Source organism: Colletotrichum chrysophilum (genome assembly GCF_026319265.1).
Source record: "Colletotrichum chrysophilum strain AFK26 chromosome Unknown scaffold_29, whole genome shotgun sequence".
NCBI classification, from domain to species: Eukaryota; Fungi; Ascomycota; class Sordariomycetes; order Glomerellales; family Glomerellaceae; genus Colletotrichum; species Colletotrichum chrysophilum.
This window is the reverse complement of record NW_026517316.1, coordinates 129,524-152,366: the sequence shown is the minus strand read 5'-3', so window position 1 is coordinate 152,366 and position 22,843 is coordinate 129,524. Positions and strand designations below refer to the sequence as shown.

Below are 22,843 nucleotides of genomic sequence, written 5' to 3'. Positions count from 1 at the left end.
GATTGCACTTTGGCTTTTGCGATGAATCCAGTACCTCCATAAGGAATCATCAGATTGGAACAAACTGCTCATGAAACTACGTCACTTCATAGACGGAAACACATTTCGTGGACACATTGTTTCATCAACGTTCTGAATTATCTCATGCTAGATAGGTTACAGCAAGGAAAGGTGGTGAAAACAAATCGCTGTCTAAACCCAGAGGCGGCCTCGACGCTGTGAAGAGCCAGTGGTCCATATGGGCGCAGTCGGAGGCGCCGGTCCCAAAGGTCATCGTGGTATCCTGGGTTACAAGTCCGTCGCCAGTGCGACCAAAGTAGAATCAATCCGTAAACTCCGCTCCCAGTCTTCGTCCCCCACAGTTCGGGTGGCGGGAGCGAGCATCGTCAACGCCGTACAATGTGCACAAACAAGGGGAAAAAAAAAGCCGATGATGGGGAATCTCAACCAGTCCAACACGCTACCGGCCCGCGTGTCACCGTTCCGTCCGTCCACGATCCCTTCCTGGGCTTCAAGTCTTTTTTTTGGATAAGAAAGGTGGCATTGTTCGTAAGTCATGTCTTTGTACAATCGCGCGGCGTCTCTTTTCAATCGTTCGGTGCCTCGGTTTCATCGGGTCAAGCCAGCTCCACCCTTAGTCGATCGTCATTCGGCTCGCGACAGAGGGCTTGACATCTTGAAGGTTGATGGAGTTCAAGTCCGGATTCTTTTCCAGATCCTTGGAGGGCTTGCGCAGATGAGTCTTCAGACCGGCGTTGAAGTTGCGCATGCAGACAACGCAGTTGACGATTGTGCAAATAATTAGGAGAATGGTGATGACTGTGAAGGCGGTGAGAGACTTTCGGACCGGTTGATACTGGTCGCGAGTCGCGGGTTGGTAAATGCGGACGAGCTTGAAAATGAAGTAGCTGAGCGCGCCGAAGTAGAGGACGAGAACACAGATCATGCCAATCTTGTTCTCGATTCTGGTGAACCAGGCCGCCATCAGAAGAATGGCAATCGTGACGGGAATCGCGGCGATGGTCAGGCCAAATTCGGCATCGGTTCTAGCGTTGACAATGACGAGGAATTGAACAGTGAAACCAAGGAAAAAGAAGAAATCGAACTTCAGGAGTGCGATATAAATCTGGATGGGATTAGCAAGGAACGCCGGTGGGAAGTGGCGCAAACGAACGTACCTGGTAGTGGAGGAATCGCTTCTTCATTCTGTAGTCGGCTCCTATCGTCTTCAGAATGTCCCAAGCGAAGACCTGGTACAGCTTCCAGGCGACAAAGCCCATGGTGATGGTGCCGAACGCGAGGATGCAGGGAATAGCGACAAGATACGGCTTGACGTCAGCCCACATGTCGTCGTTGGGGTTGATGAGCGCGCTGATTCTCTTGAGCTCGTCGACGGCCTCGGCGATCTGGTCCACCTGAATGGCAGTGTATACCATCAAGGCGAGGTTGGCGATGCAAACACCAATGACCTGAATGGTGTTTTTCGCCCTAAGAGCATCCCAAACGATAACCAACTCGTACAAGAATCCGAAAATGAAAAGCGTGAGAAAGGTGGGAATCGTTTTTCTGGGCGAATCCTCCTTGGCGTTGCCGGTCGGCGCATCGTCAGTCAAGCTGGTCTGGAACTTCCAGAAAACATAACTAAATGATTGTCAGCGATATGCGATCACACACTATGCGATGAAGCGATGAGCTTACGCCTCAAAGGCCAGGCAGATTATGGCCTGGACGAGAGTGATGCCGAAGAAGATTCTGGGCCATTTGGCACCCATGAAGCCGAAGCCCATGAAGCCCTGGTTGCCGCTAGCGGGACGAGAACCGTTCATTGTGGATGGAGCGAGGCCTTCGCGAAAGGCGTATCCTTGATTATATGATGCTTGGGGTGGGTTGTACTGTTGCTGGTACTGTTGTTGATACTGCTGAGCGTACTGTTGCGCTGCGAGTTCTTGGTCGTAGCCGGCAAAATTCGGGTCACCGCCGAGCAATGAGCGGCGGGAGTCTAGCCTCGTAGCCAGGTCGACGGTGTTGGCGACTCCCCGGAAGGAGTCGAGAGTCAGGTGGTTCTTGTGAGGCGGAAGGGGGTCGTCGATCGGGAAAGGAGACGACGACACAACAGGGCGGTCGAGACTGTCGTCGTGTGATGCGATTGACACAGCGGCAGGCGGCGCCAGTCGGAGAAGGACGGTCGGGGGCGGGTGAGTGTGTCGGAAAGCTTGAGGGCGACTTCTCTATTCGGGGGTGGCAGTGGTTAAGGGATAAAAGCGAGTGGAGAGCGAGGGAGGACCCCGTCGGAGGAAATTCGACAAACAATAAGCAGGCGCTTCTGGCAAAGAGGAAATAAGAAGAAGGTTAAAAGAAGGGAGGAAGAAAAAGCGACGACGGGAACAAAGAGTTTCGCTCGTGCCTTCTTCTCCTTAACGACGGGATTGTTTTTGGGTTTGAGTGACAGCAAGGGGGCAGCTGTTGTTGAAAAAAATAAAAAAGAGGGAATTGGGAGGGGAGGAGTGGTTGTTGGTACGAAGCTGAAACAGGTTGAGGAGTTTGATCTGTTCAGTACAAAGACGGCCCAGGGCCCTTTTTCGCTGTCTCCGGGTTTTGACAGGCAGGAAGGAAGGCTGGGCGTGGTCTGCGGTCTGCGGCTGTGGAGGGAGATGCGAGAGCAGGAGGGGGGAGGGGGGGCGATGTAGGTGAGGTGGTAGCGTAGTAAAAGCAGGAGCCAGCACCCGACTTGCTGCAGCAGCGGCAGGAGGCAGAATGGCAGACACACACACACACACACACACACACTCTCACACACAGGCAGGCAGGCGCACCTTACTGCACAGTACCACTGACCTGACCTGGGGGTAAGAGGAGGCAGTGACCGGGTCGTGCGCTAGGCGGAAAGAGGGAAACCTAGCAGGGGGGTGGAGACCCAGGAGTGAGCAGGTCGAGGTGTCGCGAGAGACGGGTGGAGCAAGGACCAAGGACGAAGGACCAAAGGGGGGGGCCAAGCGACCAAGGACGACGGACGACGGAAAGGCTGGACAGGGAAGCCTGGGGTTTTGGAGAAGAGGAATTGGGCAATTAGTGGGGTGCGAAGACCGAGGAACTGCGAACTGCCCTGGATGGGTTGATTGATGGGGGTGCGAAGGGGGCAAAATAAACAAGTTGAATGAAGGAGAGTGTCGAAAGTCGAAAGTCGGCGTCGCTCGATGACGGACGGCGGCAGCGATGATATGATGAAGTCAGACGGTAGCGGGATGGTGGTCTCTGGAAAGGTCCAAGGAGCTTTGGGACGGCCTCGATTCGCTGGTGCGGTCGATCAACACCTCATGGGAAGGATTCAGTGTCGTTCTGGGTGAGATAGATGTAAGGCGAAAGGCGGGTGGGGCGCTGGATGGTCTGGCCGCGCAGTGCGAGTGCGGTTTGCGTCGTCTGGTCTTGGGGGAGTTTCTTGGTATTACGGAGCAGAGGCGTGTACTCTGTACTGTGTGTCTTGAGGTGCAAGTGCAGGTGCAGGACTCGGCGTCCTCCTCTTCTCGTATTAGTGCGGCGGATCGCGGATGGATCGATGGAGGGATGCGCTGTAGGGCGGCCGCGATTGTCAGAGGTAGGGACGGTAGGGTATTCGTCGTAGTTGTAGCCCAGTATACTAAGGTATCTGGCAGTAGGTATTTGAACGAATAGTCGTCGACCGGTCGACAGTCGTGTGTTGCAGATCAGATCAGCTGTGTGTAGGCTGTTGATTGATGTTGAAGAAGAGGGGGGGCGAAAAGTAAAACCATAACCGCATCCAAGACAGCATATGCCCGGTTTATCATGAAATGGATAAAGGAGACGGAGAGGCCTCAAAAAAAGCACAGCACAGCAATCCTAGCTCCCTGTTCACCGTCACCGTCATCATAGGCAATAATTAATTACAAGACACTCCATCGACAATTGTACGTACTTTACTCCGTACCTGAGCAAGGACTCTCTCAAGTGTGAAGTAGTGCCGGCAACGCACAGCACAGCACAGCCAAAACGCCAGTGCACTACCACGGCCATGGACGGCCACGGCTGCTCCAGTCTCCAGACTTTCAGGCTTTCCCCCCGATCCAATACCACCTCTTCCTTGGAGGGTGGGTGCTCCTCGCGCCAGTCCTGGAGGCAGATTGGGTGACTGGCAGACCCAAGAGAGGCTGGCTGGTTCTTCTTCCAGGGACAGTAGGGCTGTGCAGCGAACCCGGGTCCAAGGTTGCAGCGTGCAGACGGGACTGCGCCAGGAATAGAGTCCTCGACTCCATCTGACCAAAGGACCGACGTCTGCATTCGTGCAAGTACGAAAGTACAATTTGCTAGTGCACGACTGCAATCTCACTCCCATCGGCTGCCGAATGGCTGCCTCCAGAGTGTTGCCTGGTTGCTGTAGACGGCTCATGCAAGTCAGCCTGCAGCGACAGTAGAGACACGCACACGACCCATTCCCCTGCTAACATGCACGACTTGTGTTGACAGCACCCAGCCCGCGCCGCTAGAAGCCAATTATGGGACCGAACCTTCTCTTCGCTAATTACCTGCTGTAGAATGTCGCTAGATTCTTGCCGTGGTGGTCTTCAAACTTGTTGTGCAGCCAGGCAAAAGCAAGCAAGCAAACACCCTTCTAGTAATAGCAACCCAGCCAACCCTCCCTCCCTCACAGCTCACAGGCGACTCTGGAGAAGATGCAAGCGACAACTGCAACATGAGGCTTGTACAGCCACAGGCTTCTTCTTCGTCCTTGACTTGAGGTGCATCAAAGACCCTGACAGACTGCCCTACCGTACCACTTAACCTCACGGTAATGCACGACCTAAACATTACGCCCATGAGACTGCCCAACCTCGTCGCGGTTCCGGCACGACGTGCCCAGCCGGACGACGCCGTGGCTCCCGAGCTGATAGGCCCGTCAACGAACCGTCAGACACATGTACTCACATTCCATTGTGCGACCCAGAACTGCGTAGAGGGGGCTGAAATAGAGGCTGACTTGTTCTGACGATCCCCATGTATAAAGATATTCCGTCACATGCAGTAAAGCAGAGACGACTGATGCTGAATCACACAATTTCCAAATCGTTCTTTCAGTTTTTTTTTTGACTTGTTTTGTTTTGGTCTTGGCTTCTTACCGCACAACTTCAGACCAAAACAACCGTAGTCTTCCCCGTTTCCTGCGTCCACAGCACGGCAAAGACAGACACTTTTAGCGTCCGTATCCTTATCAACCCGCAGTCTCCACGGCATGCTCCGCCATGGGTTCGGTTCTTCCAACGGGGACCAGAAGAAGCAATATGTCCTCTCCTAAGACCCCGTAAGCGAAGGCAGAGAATACGCGTCTCTGGATACGCTCTCTCCCGTTCCCATTCGGTTTTCTTCGCCGGGAAGCTCTGGTGAGGTTTGGTGGCTTTTCTTTCCTAGACTGTTTCGATGCTTCAGACGAGGCCTCCTCTGCTGTGCTCTACCTTTCCATCGGCTGTTTTGTCTGAGTGAGGGAGATGCGTGTCTTTGCAATGCCACTCAACGGCATACAACCTACGTCAACTTCAAGACCCAACCCGACCCTACCTTCTTCGCCGTCCGTCATGTCATCTCCACGACCCGTCGGCCATGGCACCGTTGCACTCCCTGCATCCATCTCCATCCCCCCCTCCCACTTCGTCAATGCCGTGCCGCGTCTCTCTGCGTGTCCCACGGGCTCCGATCCCACACCACCAACCCAACCCAACCCACCACCCCCACAGGGAACCCGTCCGTGTGAGCGTGTGTATGCGCCGCTCCGAGAAATGGGCGATGGTGAAAGCGCGGTTGATGGCGATCGACCCTGTGCAGTGACGACAGATGCAACTTGCAAGGGAGGGCCGCTAAGCCACGCCGTAGAACTCCACCGCGGCACCACGGTTTGAGGCTCAGTCAATTGAACCACCATCCACCAAAGACATTTTGCCAAACACCACCACCAACATCAGACCTTGCCGCATGCCAGTGACATTCTTTGCGGGAGAGAGAGAAATCGGCCACGGCCAGGAATGGAAAAGAAGGGTAACCAACCGTCGCAAATCTCCCATTGGTCTTCCCTCACATGTCGTTGTCTTGCATATGCCTCTCTCTCATGCCAGGAAAACAAGCTCAATCAATGCTCGCAGGCTTAGCCGCCGTAACCCAATGTCATCCTCATCATCCGAAGTATTGAAACGCATCAACCACACACATTCTGTCACTCAACACACCCACCTAACCCCAAAATCAGAAGAAAAAAGTTGGCCCATCTCTCGTCCAGGGACAGCCTCCTCGCACGATCCTGCAGACCCCGTCAATGCCCGCCCGTCCCTTGGTGCCGCTGCCGCCGCCGCCGCCGCCGCCAGCCAGCCCGCCCCCTGTCGCAGATCTAAACGAGCGAGGCCCCAAGCTCTCGGGTTGAAGTGCTCGACAGAGTTGGGATTTGCATCATTTTTGCTAGGTAATCTTTCCCTTTCATGCCCAGCCCGACGACAAACCAGATTTACACGCGCGCATATCCGTGGCCAGATGCGCGACAAGCAAGAAAGGCCGGGTAGATGAACCGGCCACCACATGCTCTGCGGGGGCTGTTGGCTGTGGGCTTCAGGTGGTTCTTTTTCTTCCCTTTCCGCCGTTCGTCATTACCGTCCGTGGTCTCACCCACGTACCTTTTTTAAATGTCAACGCATATCCGGCGAAGCGGGGAGCGCGGAGCGGATCGGCAAAGAATGGGAAAACAACCAAGGCAAAATCAACAGGTAATCTTGGGCCCGAAAAAAAGGGACGTTCTGGACCTGACCGACTTTTGTTGGGCAGTTCGGCACCGAATGAGGTTTCCATAATCTCGCCTCGAGGGAATCCTTAATTCCTCCCCGAACGAACCACAATCCTGCGGAACAATATTTTTATCCCCTCGTCTGCCGTGTACGAATACTCCGTATACACATCCTGGACAATCGGGGGGCCCAGTGTTTTTGCCCGTCGAATACATTACAGCAGACGTGCCTTCATTTTGGGAGACCGTGGACAGCCGTTTACTTCTTCTTGCTCTGCTTACCCCTGGTTGTCTGGGGTAACATGAAAAGACGGTCGACATTGGATCGCTGTTCAGTTCGCAACATTTGTGACGGGGGAAGAAGCAGAGTCATGTAACAAACTCATGACTTGGCTTTTTTTCACTGCTTCCCCCCTTCCCTCTATCCCTCCCAGTCCATGTACGGATACGCGAGCACGTATTGGTGGATGTGCTTGCATTGCTGGCAAAAGCCGGAGACTGGCTCTTGCGCGCATGTCAAATTCATTCGCGCCCCTTTTTATGTATTGTTTGAAAAATCGACAAACTCACTTTGATGACTTCGGATGAGCAATCTAAAAAACCAAAAGGTTCGCGACATCGTGGCCCAAATCTGGGTTCTCGCGGCACCTTATTTAATTCAAAGCCAGTAAAAAGCCAAAAAAGTCTATCAACCGGAGTCCGGCACCCGATTTTCTGGGTTTGTCCGTAATTTCTTGATTGCTCTGCCGTGGGAAACTCAGATGGCGGGCTGATTCATGCCTGGCTGCCTCCTGGGCTGTGCAACGTCGCCGTGATATCATTTCACAAACTTGCTGTGTGTTGTGTGGGTTTTCTCCGACCAGCAGAACGGTCTCGAGATGCGAGATGAATCCGAGCAGCTGGCAAGCCTTAAACTCACGTGGACCTTCTCCTCTACTTTGCCCGGGGAAATTCGATCGTTCTTCCTTCCGCGGGATCGGTGAGAGCACGTGCGGGCGTTTCTCCACGAAGAGCGTCTGAAACGGCCAGTGGTGCCGACTTGATTGCTGATGGGTGTAGATGGGTAAGAAGAAACCCACACTGGAGACGGCCAAGAGCCGCATTCGACATGCCGACTCCGGGCTTGCCGGATCTCTACACAATGAGGAATAGTTTACAGCATTCATCGGTTTGTGGAAAGTCACTCTGCCCGCCTTCATCGTCGAAGAGGTGAGGATAACGTGATACGAGATTTCTCGGATGAGATGATCGGGCTCTGCATGAGAAGATGTAGAAAATTATTATGTCTCTTCCGAAAGTCAATAGCCAACATTGATCCCCGGACCGGTTCCGACTTTGACAGGGCGAGTTATGCCCCTTGGTCTCTTGCCGTTAACATCGTTCGCTTGTACTTAAGACCAAAGCTGTCAGAACTGTCACCGATGTTGACCAACCCAATGGCTATGTATGCCAGTCATATCCAAACGAAGGGCGCAAAGGATGTCACTCAGAGCAAAAGATAAGGTGAAAGTGTGAGGGTGGTTCATTGATACTCCAAGGACATTCATCACATCCCATATTATACACGAAGCCCGTCTCGGTGCTTCAAAATACACCCAATTCCCTGGTGACCATCCAGACCATGCAAAGCCAGGCTCGCAATGCGAATGCGAATCCGTTCACCCGGGACCTTCAATCCGTACAGCCTGTATTCACGGCAGATTTGCCGGACGGAGCGTCGTCGTAACGGCCTTCCAAACGGTCCCATCCATCCCGCTCTTATTTTTACTCCCATCGTTCATCATCTCGGTTCGTCAAGAGATTTAGAACATGCCGCCGCCCATACCGCCGCCTCTCTTCTGACTCTCGGCCTGCATCACCTCCGATGCCTTCATATGCGCCTCGAAGAACTTGGCAGCGCAGCGGTCGAGGCAGACGGACTCGCCCTTGTTGAGGTCGGCCTCGCGGTAGTCGGGCAGGCACTTGGACTGGCAGATCTTGGTAAGGCTGGCGCGGAGCAAAGTCAGCCCATGTTGCAATCCAAGAATACAGAGCTACATCAAGCATATAGCATATGGGATTGGGAGCTCCAATGTTCAACGTACCGGTTGTGCATGTCAGCAAGCAGACGCATCTCCTGCTCAGCCATGGCAATCTTCTCCTCCGAAGAGAGCTTAGGGCGACCCATTCCAAAGAAAGACATCTTGGCGGTTGTGTTCGAAGGTTTTGGGATGGATAGATCTCGGGGAAATGGTGACGTCGTCGGGTGTGGTTGTTGATTATTCGTAGCTTGTTTGCTGCGGCGGGCTGCTTGACGTCGCTGAGGTCGAGATTTTACGAAGCTCCTCTGCTTTAGCCTTCCTTATCTTATCGCATCGCGACTGGACAGGTGCAAGCAGGTTTGACGGTGTGCACGGACCTCTCAAAGCTTTACGACCAATCACGAACAGGGAATTTTGCTGAGTAACCAACACCCAAAGCCGCATCCCCTCATGTGTCTCTCCAGCTCTCCTCTGACCCTACCCATCGTACTGTAGCCTTCGGGGCCTTGCCTTCGGGGCCTTCACGGCTTCTTGAGTCTGTCTGACTAAGTGGTCGTAACACAGAGGACTCACGACGACAAGGACGACAATAGCATCGAACTGAAGCTTGAGGTGTGGTTTAAAGTGGGTACTAGAGGGGACCCCTCGGGCCGTCTTGCAGGCCGGCCAACTTTTTTCTTATCGATAACGTCAAGGATGCGTTGAACAAAATCGCGCCGTCACAAATTTTGCCATCTCTCAAGTCGTCGTTTCCGTCGGTAACTCAAGAAGAACAAGCGTCTTCTTGAGCCACCCAAGTATGCTGGTAAGTGGTCACGAAACACTTTCTTATTCTCCCATTTCTCCTCTATGATGATTGCAAGCATTAGAACCGCTGCGGCTTACGCAGCTTGCTGCGCGTGATGTATAACCGCCAAATATCTGACACTCACAACCTCCTTGTTCTTCTACCTACAGCTCGCGCAAGTTTGGCAAGAGACGTCACTAACAGGAGACACCAGGCACGATGACCTCAATTCAGAGATTACTGCTGGTACGGCCCATCGTACGAACCCCGCAGGTCGCGATACCGTTTCGGTCCTTGCATGTAGGGCGGCCAAGTGGCACGAGCAGACTCCAGAACGGAGCTGCGGGGAGGACGCAGGATGGCGTAGAGGCCGAGGGAGAGAAGGGCTTTATGCCCAAGGGGGAGTCTATGTCAGAATTCAAGAAGATGCGCATTAAGGCGCTGGAGGAGGTCACCGGGGACTGGTCCGAGGCTCTCGTTAAGGACCGGTACCCGCGATTGAAGCACATGACCAAGAAGGTGTCAGTACCGGTATTCAAGAAGAGGTGGATTAAAGAGAAGCTGGAGAAGCCGAGCGAGGAGATCGTCACCCTGTATGGTACGCAAAATCAATGTCACCAGGCGGGCTACACTGCCACAGCGATATCCAATTTTCCCTTGCTGACCCAAGGCCACAGGCCGCGTCCACTCCATCCGGACCCAGGGGAAGAGGCTCCTCTTCGTCACCATCGTCAATGAGTTTGAAAAGATCCAGGGCATGATCAACTTCGGTAACCTGAATGACAAGATAACCCTGGACAAATTCGGCCTCTTGACCCGCATGATCGAGAAGGGCGACCACATCTCCCTCACCGGCAAGCCCTGCCGCACAAAGACGGGCGCGCTCACCCTCAACGCCGTCGTCCTGCCGCAGCTCCTCGCGCCCACCATGGAGCAGATCCCGCAGTCCCTCACCGACCCGGAGACGCGCGCCCAGAAGCGCCACGTCGACATGATCGTCAACCCCGAGGTCGCCGACGTCCTGCGCATGCGCTCGCACATCACAAAGTACATGCGCGACTACTTCCACGAGCGCGCCTTCCTCGAGTTCCAGACGCCCATCCTCGCCGAGAACGCCGGCGGCGCCGTCGCCCGCTCCTTCACCACCACCGCCACCGAGTTCCCCTCCCGCGAGCTGTCCCTGCGCATCGCCCCCGAGCTCTGGCTCAAGCGGCTCGTCGTCGGCGGCGTCCACAACCTCTTCGAGATCGGCCCCGCCTTCCGCAACGAGGGCATCGACGCCACCCACAACCCCGAGTTCACAATGTGCGAGTTCTACAGCGCCTACACCAACCTCCAGGAGCTCATCGTGCGCACCGAGGAGCTGCTCACCGGCCTCGCGCACCACTGTCAGGAGCTCATCGACACGCAGCTCACGTCCCTGCAGCCCATCGACCTGACCAAGTTCAAGCGGCCCTACCGCCGGCTCGAGTTCATCCCCGCGCTCGAGGCCGCGCTCGGCATCCGCCTGCCGAAGCTGACCGGCCGCGACGCGTACGCGGAGCTCCTCGCCGTGCTGACGCTCGCCAAGATTGAGATCCCCGGCGGCGTGCCCCCGACGATGGCCAAGCTGCTCGACCGGCTGGCGGCGATCTACCTCGAGCCAAAATCCTTCGAGGGCGGCCCGCTGTTCATCACGCACCACCCGGTGTGCATGAGCCCGCTCGCCAAGAGCTTCCTCTGCCCTAAGACGCTGCAGCTCGTCTCCGCGCGGACGGAGCTGTTCGTCAACGGCCGCGAGCTGGCCAACATGTACGAGGAGGAGAACGACCCGGAGGCGCAGGCGCGCAAGCTTGCGGAGCACCGCGTGCTCGGGACCGGCAAGAGTGTGGAGGAGGAGGAGCAGGAGGCTGCGAGGGACGCGCCGCTTGACCAAAATTACATCAAGGCGCTTGAGGCCGGGTTGCCACCTACGGGCGGCTGGGGATGTGGTGTTGAGAGGCTTGTGATGCTGTTTTCTGGCGCGAACAGGATCAGCGACTGTCTGAGCTTTGGTACGTTGAGGAATGTCGTGGGATTGACGTCTGGGGAGCAGAACCGATCGGGATCTTCATGAGCAGCGGAAGACGAGATGAAGCGAGGAGAGGAGTGTTTTGAGCATTGCAGCGTGTATCACTTTTGTACAACATCACGAGATAGATGTCAAACCTGTAGACTACCCCCGGCATCAAGAGGCCGGAGGATTCAATACCACTATTCAAGAGTCAATATCGACATCACCATACAAGTTGAGTCCATGGGGTCATGTGCGAAGAGTCCATTGCGAAAATATCGTGCCTTTTCTATGTACATGAGCGAGTCGCCGCTCAAGCTCATTATTAGCTCCCAATGCCAAATCCATCCTGATGTCGAGTCGAAAGAAATAAAAGAACCAAGGAAATAAACCGCAAAGAAAGGTGGGAGGTGAACACCTCGCGGTCCTTCCCGTTATCCATCCGTCCATGAAAAGCAAACCGTTATGCCCATATTGTGGCATCTTTAGGTTCAATAAGAGCTCTGTTGGCTCTCGATCCAGTGCTCCTGCAATGCCCTGCCTGCTTCTTTGAAAGCATGATTTCTTTGATCATGCTCGTGCGCCCTTGTTACCTTATTGCTCCTTCTAATAATGATGCTGGCAAGCATCCAAGCGCCATTGTACAATCCAATCCTTACCCATATCCTGTATTATATACTCTCAATCATGTTGCGGATGATGAGGAGGAGGGGGTATTTCGGATTTTAGAGAATCGATGTAGGGTTTTGCCGAATAGAGGTTTGTTCGTAACTCGGATGAGCAATGTGGAAAGATTACCAGAATCCGGCTGGCTTCTGGTCTTCCGTCTCTCCCTTGCCGATCTCGTGCCAAACATGGTGCTCCCAGGACTGCTTCATTCCCCTTGCATTGGCCCGGCGTTGTCGAGTTAGGGTTGGATGGTTAGGGTAAACACCATCCAATGCTGCAATTTCGTCTACAACATCTAGTGCGGCGGCGCTTCCTGAGGCGCGGAGGATGTCGTACTCTCGGTCCGGTGACACAAGAGCCTCCACAGTCGGGAGCTTGTAGTGCCACAGAAAGGCAAGCTCACGGTGGTCCCCGTTGGCGGCGGGGTCCGCCACGAACGGGTTCGGCAGTGTCGGCGCGAAGACTTTCTCCAGATCGTTGACGGGGATCTGCATGGTGGCAATGTTGTTCTGCTTGGTCACATCCTCGTCCCTGTTGAAGAGCAGATCTTTGACCATCTCACGCTTCTCGAGAAGGCGATGGTGAGATTGCGCGTCCAGCCTCTGGTGAAGCTCACAGATGCGACAAGTGCGCTGATCGGGGGCACGTGTGCTCATCTCTCCTCTGAAGAAGGCCGTGACAAGCTTATACCCGCAGGTGTCACATTCATCTATCCCCTGAAAGTAAGCATCCCGCTTGTGGTAGGCCAGCTTTTTCATGCAAATGGACAGGAGAACCTGATCCTCCACATCGTTACGAGTGACCTTGTCGAGTGATGCCCAAGTGATCGGGCCTTGGGTCAAATCGATGTAGACCATTAGGTGGTGGAGGAATAGTGCCATAGCTCCTGGTTGCATCGGGATTATGTCAAGGAACTTGCGGAAATCGCGATGCTCCGACACCAAATCGATGCCCATAGGGACAGCCTTGACGACGGCCATGAAGACAGTGGTCATGATTGCCGTTGGAATGTTCCTGTACTCAATGTCGTCGAAAGAAATCACCATCGTGCCCTGGCGGTTGGTGTCGGTTCCAAGCCACGTCTTAGGGCGGAATTGGAGTTGGACGGGACTCTTTCCCGCCTCCTTCGAATTGACATGTACGATGTCCAACAGCGGCACAATGCTTCCAAAGTGCAGAAGCTCGCATTCGATTATGTCCAGATTGATGAGACTCTTGCAAGCTGAAAGGATCAACTTGGTGACCCGGAGGTCCAGTCCAGGGACCTCATGGAGGCGGAGACAGCTAATGTTCGCACCGTACGTGTGCAAAGAACGAACTGCCATATTGTTAGCTAAGTATTCAGGCGCAATGTGGAAAAGACTCACGCAAAGGGATAGCGCAAGTAGCCTCCCGTAGATGGTGGTGCGTAGGTGTTTGAACGGCCACCTGACCAAGTCTTTGCTGCTTCTCACTCAAGCGACGCTCCATTACAGAGAGCAGACCCTCGGCGGCGTAGTAGGGCCAAAGCTTGATAGTCATTTCAAAGGTGCCCTTCTCACTTTCGGCTTTTGCCCACATGCCATCACGCATCTCGTCAGACTCCCAGAGTTTGGGAATACCCGTAATCGGGGCTGTCGGCGCCAGGAGATCTTTGCCAATCACGATAAGGTGCTTGTGAAGCCCGATGTCGTCCTTCGGCTTGCGTGTCATGGGGATCAGAGTGTACTCGGTAAAGTCGCAGAGGTTGAAATCCCTGCTTGGCAGGTGAAAGCGAGACTGTAACATTAGTATTGGACGATATGAAGACCGAAGAGAAGTAAAACTTACCACATGTACGCTGACGGCTTCCCTGAGAGCCTTGGAAGTGCCAGCCAGACGTCTGATGTTCTTCGCGTCATGGGACCACAAACTCGAGATCAACACAATCGCACCATCGTAGATCTTTTTCAAGATATACACCAAGGTTTTCTCATAGTCGGTCGTCCGTTCCGTGTCCTGAGGGCCGTGCGACACGACCTGTGACTTGGCACCTGGAGTCGGTCTCGATCGCAGAGCATCCCAATCTTCCAGAGACAGGTTCCCAACTCTCGGTAGCTCCGGGAGGGATTGGCAACCAGCTATGAGATTGGTGGCCTTTTCGAGCTGCTTCTTGTACTGCTCGTCGTAGGTGCCGCCTACCACAGGGTGGCAGGGGCCCTGAGGGATGGTCAACTTCATTGAACCATATTGAAGGGGAGTCTCCCTCGTGGCCAATATTTCAGCCAGGTGGCTCATTTTGAGGTTGTTTCGCCGCCGACGAGAATGATGATAAGGCTGCCGTTGAGTAAAAGATTAGCGGGCTTGAAGTCGGCTTTTGGTAAGTTGATGAGTTGGAGTAGGAAGGTGGCGAAGAGAAAGCGTGTTAGCAGACCCGGGGCCGAATGGAAAGGCGTACGGGTTTCTTGCGCTGATCCAGAAGCCAAAGTCGGGGATAAGATCGTGTGTCCTGTGGATGGACTTGAGAGGTTGCCACGGGAAGGAGCAGTGAGGCTTCTGGAGAGATAGCTCACGTAGCAAATGGGAAGGAAGAAGGAGGCGCGAAGCAAAGCAATGTGAGTCGCGGAAGGTAGAGGGGAATAATATCTGCAAACCAAAAAGGTTGTCGGTGGGTTCTGGTTGTAGGAGAAGAAGTTGAGTAAGGCAAGATGTGTTGGGGGGGGGGGAAGGTTGGTGGTGATGAAGAAGAAGGGAGAAAGCGAGACAGGAGGTGAAAAGAGGAGATGGTTTTGTAGGCGGCCGGTGGCCAGGTGGTTGTGGGAAGGAAGGAAGGACCAGATCGCCGCACGTCAGGAATGCCATTCGGTGCTCTCGAGAAGTCTCTGAAAGGAAAACAACCTACCTGTAGTCGGGATGAATGTTGATGTTGTAAGGATACTGCGTATCTATGCGGTTACTCGGGGCGACGCAGAAGAAGTTGGGACGATATCCTGTAGAGGAAGGTGGTGCCGCGAAGCCTTCACGATCTTGGGAAGGCTGAGCAAGTGTGATCAATGATGATTGGGAATAAGTTGAAGCTTCTTCTTGTGTCGATCTCGTCGTTGTTTGTCGAGACGGAAAGGTGTCTGAGTCGACTTTGACGGTGGGTAGATCCTGGGAGAGGAGAGGAGGGCTCTTTATACCTGGGACGACTGACGAGAGAGCAAGCGTTAACGTACGAGTTCGCAACGCGGAAACAATCGGTTGGAGGTCTCTTGCCTTGATGGGTTTATTTGCAGAGGGAGGAGGTGAACACAGATGACGGTCAAATGAGATCAGTCGAGGAGTGAATATCGTTGGACGGTCTGTTTATATCACTCCTGACGAGTCTGTCAAAGATGGAATGAGGATGCAGGCAGGAGAGGTTGGTTGCGCCGGTTGACTGGCAGCCTTAGGTTTGCCAGAGCTGTGCCATCAGGGCAGCGATGAGGGGGAAGGAGGTCCCGGAAGGGAGGTCCTTATGGTGATGGGGTGGTCTTGAGGTTGTCTTCACGATGACATCCTTCTGATTTCCTAACTTGCGGAAATACTAGTAGAGGTAGACGGACACCTGTCGGGACACCTTTGGCCTTGCGGGCGAGGGCAAGGACTGGAGTGATACATGAGGCCACGGATGGTCCATAAGGGCCACTTCCACAATGGAATTGAGGCGTAGACATCGGTCTTTGTGACAGACAATAGGCATGGAGTGGCCACGACGAGGTCTTCTTTGACTGAAAGAACGAAAACTACGAGACAAAGACCTGTGTACTCGAGGCCTCGGGAGCATATTCATTGGAGAGTAAAGTATCGATGTGTTGACCTTCAATGGAGAGCGGTCCGGGGGAGCTATTGCCGTCTTCGTGAAGACCTCCTGCACCCCTAGCCAGATTATTGAAGGCGACGGGGAGATCGTCTACAGTCTCAATCAAGAGGAGAGCGACAGTCAAGGTGTACTCTCCTGCTTGAGTAGAATCCTGCCTCACTGCCATGGATCACATTTACGAAGGCACGTAATCAAGGCAGATATATCATGGAGCCTTCTTGCCCGACCTGGGCAGGAAAAGCGCAATCATTAGGGAACAACATCTCGCCTTGAATGATGAGAAGTCTACTAGTATGAGCTGAGATACGAGAAAGAACGATGCGCAAGCTCCAAAGAGGTGGAAAGCTCCCGAGGGACAGATGATTCTATGACGTTCCCAAGACAGCTGGTGTTCACATCAACGCCTTCCACCTCACGATTTGTTGGCATCTCGAGGGATATTTCAGACGTCGACAATGGCAATATAATGCTAGCATAGTAATATCACAGATGACGAAGAACGATGGCAATCCACACGACCTACTCTAGCCCATGGTTCCAGTAGCAGACGTTGGTAAGCTCGATGAGGCTCATTCAGGAGAATCTCACGCCCCCAGGGCAACGAAGATTGGGTTTAGGACGGCAATGTCAAAAGCTCGGATGGAACTGAAGGAGCCAACTTTCTTCAAACCACAATCTATGGCAGCCAGTCATACAAATGTACAGTCAGCGGGCAGCCAAAGGCAGTTGATCCAGAGAAACGTAGTTTAGAACGATGGCCCTCTCAGCTTGCCAAGAACTATCCAAAATACGCTCAGGCTTGTCGGGACACAATCAAAGCAGCAGATTGAAAGTAACTTTAAAAGTGGCCCGGATTTCATTGTTCAAGATCGCGGATCCTGGGCCGAGGTTAGAGCCTGTAATCCAAGACAGCCAGATCCTAGGACGACAGAGTCGAAAGCCGCAAAGCCAGAGGAACGTGCCGTCTGACGGTGGCTTGACGACCTCCCCAATGAGGGTGATAAGAGCTGCAACCCCTATTGGAAGCACCGGGTCGAAAGACGACAAAATAGCATCTCACAGATGACGCCAAATTGACCACTAGGCCGGATGGTACGGTTGGATGAGCTTTTGGGGGTGTTGAGCGGCACTGGCGGCGACGAACGAAGTAATTAGGCCCAGGAAATGGCAAGACCGCTGACGTCGCGGGCATACAATGCGACATGCGCTCCATGGGACTCATGCGCACTGTCCGGTGCAGTCGATGGCGGGCACTTGACTCGCCATGGTGCGATGGATGCAATGAGACGCGGATCTAGAACTCTGCGAAGGGGGAAGAAGCCGAGAGGGAAGGCTGCATCATGTGCATGCCAAACGGCGGGGCTTGCATGAAGGTTTTGATGTGTGCCGGGCTTTGCCAGCCATGGTGTGCAAGACATGAGGATCAATACCGCAATTGTGGTGTCGAACCCTGGGCGGACCAGTATCGGAGGCCGTCACCGCAACTTCGTGCGAGCGAGCAGATGTCGGCTGCGAAAATCAGCCCCGAAGAGGGTTGCGGCAGCAGGAGCCGGCGCAGCGAGCCACTGGCTTTGACAAGGAATACGGCATTAGCATCAGGCGTTGGAGAAGAGGTTGAGACTTTGTCCACCGCTGTGTCATCAGAACGACGGTTTTTCGGTGCCCGAAAGACTCAGAATCCGAAGTATTAGCATCACCGCTTGGGTTTAGCGGGCAACGGACGTTGGAGATTCTCTTTGTTCGGGACAGCCCCTCAGCCTTGAGAAAAGCACATGAACGTTGCCCAGCAAGCTACTCAGCTTGGAGCTTGGAGGAAGGGGATGGGTTCGGGGACAGGCACTGGCACGCTGGCACTTTGGCAGACCCGGGATGCCTTGGCAGCGGTTTTGCCAGCATGATAATCCGGACTTATTGGACCAATTGTGGCGGCCTCACTCCCTCTGCAGCGGAATGCCTGCCTTTCTCCATGTGTCTCGACCGGCCCCCCACCTGCGTCAAACGAGCAACTGGTTGTTTCACTTGCGACATCGCGGGCATGGCGGGCTAGTGAGTACCAGCTGACGATAGGTGTCCAGTGATGGGGTTGAACAGCTCACGGCGGTGGTTGGTTGTGTTCACTAAGATCGACCGGATCTTCGGTGTGGGTTGTCCGAATAAGCTCCGACGAACTGCGCAATCGTGGCGAAAGAATGCGTGCTGAGTTGGTATTGTTGCCGATGTTCTTCTGCTCGACGGGTCTGCCGGTAGAGGCCGTAAGCCGGGTCAACGCGGCCAAAGTTGGGGAAGCTCTGAGGTCGTGGGTGATCAAGTTCAAACCGTCGAAACTGCGTTTGATCAAGCCGACAACGAGCTCTTATCCTAGCGCACCGGAATCGTCGGAGGCAAGCTCGCCTTTCGTTGCATGAAGCTGGCTTCGAAAGTGCCGGTGTCAACCAGAGACCGGCTGGGGCCTTTCTTCGGTTTCCCGGCCGGTAACGGGGCAGCAGGTCCATGTGCTGGCTGCTCAGAGTGCAGGCTAACGGAGCAGCTCAGCCGAGCCGAGCAAGCCAAAGGGTGTCGTGGGCTTGCCGTAGTGTAGCAATGTTTCACTCCGCAGGGCGGCCTCGAGCTACCCCAAGGCCGTCTGTCTGAGACATTAGACGACGGCATAGGCGGCCAATCAACCGGCGACGGAGGCTTCCCCAGACGGAGGTTGCTGGATGGCTGATTCAGACGTTCGTGGCGATGGGCAACCAGAACCAAGCACAGCAGCAAGTTGAGAGGGTTGCATAGCCATCAATCTCTGTCTTTGGTGATGGCGGTCGGTCGACATACGACACGGCGGACGGCGGTGTCACGGAGCCAAGAAAGTTGCAAAACGGCCGGGTGAGGACGGCATTCCAAACGGCGTGCCCCACTGTCCTGAAGAGGAATAAAGTGTGATCATGCGCATGCGCAGGAAAAAGACAAGGAGGAGGGGTGATCTGTTGACCACGGTATCACCAAATGCAGCCAGAAAATCCCACAATCAAGCAGGAAAGGCGAGGGGAAGGATGCAGCATGACTGTCCGCTGCAGCGAGGCCAGTCCATCAGGGTTCGTACCTTGCCTTGCCCTGACTTTTCCGTGTAGTGTACTCAATCGAAGTACTGCGTAGTTGGTATGATGTGTAAGTCGCCTTCAACGTGGGATGACGAGAGTGGTGGGGATGGAGACCAAATGGGCCTCGACAAGAGGAAGAACAGGGCGGGAAATCTTCAGCCCAGCACCAAGAACCAAGAACCTTGGAAACCATGAGCAAACTAACGAAGCTTGTGGAAGCAAGGCAAGAGCGACCGGCTGGACCGCAAGACTGGGAAAGAGTGACTTGAGAGAGGGAGGGTGCGATGATGTCTCTGCTGTAAGTGACCTTCCCGCCGGTACCTCGATGTAGACTGGGCCAAGATGAATGTTCCTGCCTGGACCTTGAAACCCGACTTCCAATTTTATCTTCATTTGCCTCGTCTGCCAACTACACCGTACTTCCTCCCCCGCGAGGGAACAACGGAACCTACTCGGTAGACGATGGCGAATGACTGCCCAACGCACCCCATCGCCCTGATGTGACCTTACGTAAGGCAGACACTGAGCAGGGCGCGTGAGTGTCATCAGATCACGATCCGCCGACAGAGAAACCCAACAAGATGCAAGATCCTGATCAACCACTTACCTACTCCCGCCGTCCGTCCGACGTTGCTATCTCTCGACACACACCCCATCCAATCAAACGAGCCGAGCCACCATCTGTTCTTTGATGGGTGGTGCCGCCCGCCGCCGCTGCAGATTCACCTGCTGCACCGCCATGCCCTGTCAAATCATGCCTGCCTGGCAATCCGATACGATGCCTTCAACGACAGACACCATTCCCAGCCAGGCTACCCGAACCCTTTCCAAGTTCCCTCCCCCCAACCTCCGTGCACCCCCTCCGGTCATATGTATCAGAGACTGCAACGACGGCCCCGATTAATCAAGTGCCCTTTTTTTTTTTTTGCGCGATGCTGCAGTTCGCCAACCTAGATCAGGAAGATGGCGACATGCCCTGCAGCGAGATTGAGGAGAAGATGACGATGTCGCCATCCAGCCAAGCAGGGCTGTACGTGGTCTGATGAACACCTTTTCTGCGGTCCGCCGAAGATCCCATTTACCAACTCTATTTCTTCATCTCGGCCTGAGACGAGCTGCTAGTCTGCTGGTAATAGGCAATAATATAGCCCGTGATCTCCAGACCCGGGCGAACCTAGAATACTTCCGTCCGGCTCGCCTGGGAAAACCCACCCTTGGACGGGGCCTCAAATCGAAACCACCACCGATCTTGAGTTCGACGACAGGTCCTCGTCCGGCTCCGAAGCCTCGTCCCACGCAGCGATGAGCTGTTCTCCGGCTGCCGGGCCTCTCCCTGGAGCCCACCGCCAGCGTGACTGGCCACTGCGTGGGGCCCGAGATGGAAAATCTGCTGCGAATGCGACCTGTTCACTGTCCGACCCAGGTCGAAAGAAAAAATAAAAAAGGAGAGATGGGACAGGGATCAGCTGACAGGGTTATGGGGGGAGCAGTCATGAGGAGGGATGTACATCGTACGCGCAACCAGCACCTGGCAAAAGGCAAAGGCTTGTCGGTGCCCATTTGACGGCATAATTCAACAATGATTTTGGCTTCGGCCATCGTCCCCCTTCCCTGGACGACGTCGGATCGCATTCCATGAGTGGCTCCCACGTCCCAATTCAACCGCACAACCCAAGGAACTTCCAATGGTTTATTGAACGTATTGGCCGTCAAGAAGACCCTAGAGCGGACAAACCCAAGCAAGAACAGGCCGGAAGCCTTGCCGGTCCTCTCTCTAAGGACAAGCCCAGATAGCCAGGCTAAGCTCGCGCCGTTCAGGGGCAACCGCATAATAGTCGAGCATGACTCTCTGAACTCTCAAGTCCTTTCCGGGGGCTTGCTTGCGTCGTCAACCCCCTCATCCCGCCGCCGGCCGCCTGCTGTCTCCCGTCAGGCCGCGCCGTGGACACTCGTCGTACCTTGCGTAAGGTTAGGTTAGGTATGTTCTGTAAGGTACAGGACGAAGACAGGACAGCCCGTGCTTCGAGCTGACTGGGGATCAAATCTCGTTCACCATTCGGGGCACAATCCTGCAGGTTACGCCTCAGGCGGGAATGGGCCAAAGTTGGGTTAAATGGGAGATCGCGATGGTAGCGCCGCCGCTGGAACCCCGAAGCCAATAGTGGCCGACCCGGACGGTCGCCCCAAGGCTCTTTGTTGAAATGAAGCGCCGCCGTGTCCCATCCAGCGAAAGTGTTAGCTCGGCAGCGGCCGCAATTTACCGTCCCTGCGCATCTGCATCTGGCGCCGCCCCCCTTCCGTGTGGTTGAACCCACCAGCAGCAGATGGGCTAGGTACGCCAATATCCAAAGTGACGGACAACGGGTTTACGAGCCTCAATAGGGCCACCAGTGACCAAGGGACCTACTAGACTCGTGCGGTAGGACGGTCGGTCAGTGTCATACCTTTGGGGAGTCCAGACAGTGTCGAATGAATGAATATCGGAGGGGGCCTTGGGGGCTAGAGTCAGCCTCGCGCATCTTGGCAGGTCTGGACTGAAGAGATCTGTCTGGACGAGACGGGAGTGATCGTTCGGGGCCGCGAATGTCGGACGAGTTGGCGGCTGACCACCAGAGTCAGAAGAGTGGCTATTTCCAGGGCGCATCTCAAGGACCGGAGGGTGGAGGCAGATTTAATGTATCCTGTTCTTGCGCTGTGGTCCTCGAATCTGCGAAAAGAACAACAACAAAAAAAAAAAATCCCCGTATGTATCTCTTTCTTTGGCTTGCTGCGCTGATCATGAGAGACAGGGAAGCCGGGCCCCCTACCCCCTACATCCCCGTCAGTCCCTGTCGGCAGGCTTGCAGGGGCTCTCTGAGAGAGGGCAAAGAACCAAGACTAGGCCTGGCGGCAACTAGGATTGTTTGGATCAAATATGCGGAATGGGTCCAAAAGTCAAGGACCCGGTGGATCTCCGATTGATTGGTAGTGGCACAGTGTCGGGCGGCTTTTGTTTCTGATTGTCATGAGAGTGGTGTGTCTCCGTTACGGTAGGTGGGTCTCCCAATCGTGCTGGCCTCAGACGAGTCTTCTTTGAACGACTTCTCCTTTTTTCTTTTCTTTTTTTTTTTGCTGCTCTTGCTTGCCCGTTACGATGGCAGGACAGGTATGCAGCCGTTCTCTCAACGGTTCAAGGGTCAGGCTGGGTTTGCAGTATCCGTAGACGAATGGCAAAGGAGGTATCGCGCCATGCCACACATCTTGGTTCTGCATCAGATACAGATACGACACGCATCGTAAGAATTGCATCCGATCCGCGGGACCAAGGACACACGCCACGGAAGGCAGAGGCCGAAACGTTCTGGATAGCTATGTCGCATATGTCCGTACCGACCGCATAGTATTAGATAAGTAACTCGTTCCATGCATCGCGAGAAGGCAGAACGGCCGTTCCATGGGGTATCCGTGGACGGGACAGTCTGTGCTGTGTTCAATACGGGATATTCTGGGGGTTAGACCCCTCCTCCGAGATGGCGAGCGACACGCACACGGACAACGGTGGACGGTGACTGGCAGGTGGCGGACAGTTCGTTCGCAGGCCTTGCAGAGGAGGATATCGTGCCTCTGCGTGGAACGTACATGATGCAGCTGCAGATGGAGTTGCAGTCGTCGCAACGTGTGTGGGTGGTGGTGGTGTCCTT

At 54.6% G+C, this 22,843-nt stretch overlaps 4 protein-coding genes across 4 annotated transcripts; 1 reads left to right on the top strand and 3 right to left on the bottom strand.

Annotated features, from left to right (window-relative positions):
- Positions 1 to 634: 634 nt before the first annotated feature.
- On the bottom strand, positions 635 to 1,826 carry COL26b_004693 (uncharacterized protein; the record flags this gene model as incomplete). The annotated part of the gene is made up of 3 exons (XM_053177562.1): positions 635 to 1,126; positions 1,179 to 1,641; positions 1,699 to 1,826. The coding sequence occupies 3 exons, from the start codon at positions 1,824 to 1,826 to the stop codon at positions 635 to 637; spliced, it is 1,083 nt and encodes a 360-aa protein (XP_053038455.1).
- Positions 1,827 to 8,574: 6,748 nt separating this feature from the next.
- TIM10 (protein transporter tim10) lies at positions 8,575 to 8,954 on the bottom strand (the record flags this gene model as incomplete). Its single annotated transcript, XM_053177561.1, has 2 exons — positions 8,575 to 8,758; positions 8,857 to 8,954. 2 exons carry the CDS (start codon positions 8,952 to 8,954, stop codon positions 8,575 to 8,577), a joined length of 282 nt encoding a protein of 93 aa, XP_053038454.1.
- A 638-nt stretch (positions 8,955 to 9,592) lies between these two features.
- Positions 9,593 to 11,675, top strand: COL26b_004691 (uncharacterized protein; the record flags this gene model as incomplete). Its single annotated transcript, XM_053177560.1, has 3 exons — positions 9,593 to 9,598; positions 9,914 to 10,178; positions 10,258 to 11,675. 3 exons carry the CDS (start codon positions 9,593 to 9,595, stop codon positions 11,673 to 11,675), a joined length of 1,689 nt encoding a protein of 562 aa, XP_053038453.1.
- Positions 11,676 to 12,406: 731 nt separating this feature from the next.
- COL26b_004690 (uncharacterized protein) lies at positions 12,407 to 14,537 on the bottom strand (the record flags this gene model as incomplete). Its single annotated transcript, XM_053177559.1, has 3 exons — positions 12,407 to 13,599; positions 13,649 to 14,039; positions 14,091 to 14,537. The coding sequence occupies 3 exons, from the start codon at positions 14,535 to 14,537 to the stop codon at positions 12,407 to 12,409; spliced, it is 2,031 nt and encodes a 676-aa protein (XP_053038452.1).
- Between the last annotated feature and the right edge of the window lie 8,306 nt (positions 14,538 to 22,843).